The sequence below is a fragment of the Coffea eugenioides genome, unplaced genomic scaffold (genome assembly GCF_003713205.1).
Source record: "Coffea eugenioides isolate CCC68of unplaced genomic scaffold, Ceug_1.0 ScVebR1_1246;HRSCAF=2066, whole genome shotgun sequence".
Taxonomy (NCBI): domain Eukaryota; kingdom Viridiplantae; phylum Streptophyta; class Magnoliopsida; order Gentianales; family Rubiaceae; genus Coffea; species Coffea eugenioides.
In genome coordinates, this window is record NW_020861634.1 from 21,115 (window position 1) to 23,602 (window position 2,488).

The window sequence follows — 2,488 nt, forward strand, 5'->3', positions numbered from 1 at the left end:
ATCTGGATTTTCAGTCACTTTTAACCTAAGTGTGAACGATCTTAGAATTTAAATGTCAAGTCATTTTGAAACGTTATGAAAGGTAATATTATCATTGTATATTTTTCTTATCTTTGTTTTGTTGCTATAAACACTCTGCCTTTTCCATTTTTTGACTTCTTTTTCTTAAAAAGAAATTGGTCGCATCTGATGTTTTTAGCCAAAAAAGAAAAGAAAAGAAAAGTTATTTTGTATGTGAGAGCAAAACAACAATTTATATGTGCAAAACATTTTTTAAATTTTTAGTTTTTTACCTTCTCACCCCTATCTCCACCTTTTTTGCTTTCAAGTATTAGACATATGATTCGAACTTTGGACGTCATAGTGAAAAATATTCTAAGAGTCCTCTTTTGACCGACTCAGTGATTATGAAAAACAAAAATCCATTTGGTGGTAACAATAGAAATCATACATGATACATGTAAACGTGCAAATTCAGGCCAAGTACAGCAATGCACAAGCACGAAGTTGAGTTAATTTTCTTGATCTCCTCTAGCAATCAAAGTAAGCATAAAATCTTTGAAGTTCCCATTGGCTATTTCTTCAATCTTATGTGATAGAGTAACCCCAGAAAGCTGATGATATTCTTCTTTGATGAGCTTCAAATCTACATCTGCTCGGGTAACAATAACTCTGGTCAAGGCTTCTTTTGCAAAGTCATGCCCAATGCCTTTAAGGGAAACATCCAAAACCTGAAGAAACATTTAATACCTTTGAGTAATTAATTAAGGTCTTGGAGATTATCATTTCTTGAAAAATGAAATGATGATCAATTAATTAATTAATCTCACCTCGGTAAAGTATGTCTCTGGCTTGCAAAGGCATTGAACTGTTTGTTTTAGAATTAACTGATCACCAAGATCCTGAAAATTAAAAGGGGGGAAAGCAACATTAGCATGAACCAATCAAAACTGGTAATGGACAAAGGAAGTGAGGATAGCCATTTTTTGGCTCTTAAGATCTTTAATGCAGTTATGCTCGTTTGCATGATTATTTCTAGGAGCTTTTAGGAAAACATTATTTTAGCACCATTCTAGAACAATGTGTATGTGAAATAAAAAAGTGATGGGAATACATATTTAAAGTATTAAGCAGAAATATACTATACTAATAAATTTCTTACCTCGTCCAAATAATTGCCACTAGTTTCCTTATAATGCTTAAATACAGCCTTTAGATGAAGCTTGCTTCTTGTAGTTAGAATCCTGACAATCTCTTCTTCCTCGTGGAGCTTCTTAGCACCATCTTTTATGACATTTTTGAGAATCTTCGCTTCAGATTTTGCTTCTTCTTCGCTGTATTTTGGACCTTCATAACGGTACGCACTTACTAATCCAACTAGAAGCTGTTCATCGCATAAAAATCGTAAAGAATTCAATCACAAGATTAGGCCTTGAACAAGAATTGCCAGGGCTAGAACCGAATGCAGCGCAATGGTCAAAGACATTGTTTAATGTTTAAAAATGGAGTTTGATTGCCAATCCTCCTGCTCACATAGTTCACCAATTTGTTTCAACACATGCTATCACATAGATGAATTTCCGCATCTGATCAATGGTGCCAGTCAAGATTTAATATCCTAGTCAATTAATCTGTTCATCTAACCTATAGATGCACTGTCAAAAATATGTGATTCGTGTAAAAAAAAAGGTTTAGAATTACTCATACTAGAGATAATACACACGGGTTGAAAACATTATTGGATCAGCAATTGAAATTTTGTAACTAGAAAAAATGAAAAGTGGAAACGGAAGAACTAGTCTACCATTTTTTGTAGGGTAATGTTTTAATCTATCTAGCAATGCGCATGTCAGACACTTGTTGTCACATTCAGGGCCATTCTTGCACTAACAATGCTGGATGGAAGCCTTGGTGTAGCTTATCCAATAAGGCTAAGAAATAAAGTTCAACCTAAACCTTCTTGTGTTAGGTAATCTTAATTAAGACTTCGATAGGGTTTCACGGAAAATTTTTGAGGTTGACTAGGTGGTTGATGGATATTAATGTATTAGGTGGGTCCCATATTTGTTTCTACATCAACTATGTTAGATGTAATAAAAAATTCAAAGGACCAAAGCCTTGTAACGTGTTGCCAATATGCGAGGGTGTGTAACATAGGCGTTACATGTTGGTGACTCATAAACCATTGAAAAGAACATAAAAGTTAGGGTTATTTGGTTCACCTTTTTCTCAAAGCCGTGGATATGGAAAGCTATGTCTTCCTCAATTGAGTGCTCAAAGAGGGAATGGTAAGCTCTTCTTGCTCCTAATAGTTCCTCCGATGATCTAGTACAAGCAGTCTCTACAAGAATGCCATAATTTGGACGCTTGTACACTGCCTCCCTTAGCAGACGAGCATCTCTTTCCCATGGATGCATTGTCCAAAGCACCACAGCATCCTGACAAATCAATCATGTCACGATTTAGTGTGACATTTTGTGTAATTTTT

General features: G+C 34.9%; 1 protein-coding gene across 1 annotated transcript; it reads right to left on the minus strand.

Moving 5' to 3' along the window:
* Window positions 1-481: 481 nt before the first annotated feature.
* Window positions 482-2,438, minus strand: LOC113755147 (annexin D4-like; the record flags this gene model as incomplete). The annotated part of the gene is made up of 4 exons (XM_027299212.1): window positions 482-731; window positions 831-902; window positions 1,163-1,384; window positions 2,223-2,438. Coding segments are annotated over 4 exons (729 nt in total), but the record flags the coding sequence as incomplete, so codon positions are not given.
* Window positions 2,439-2,488: the final 50 nt, after the last annotated feature.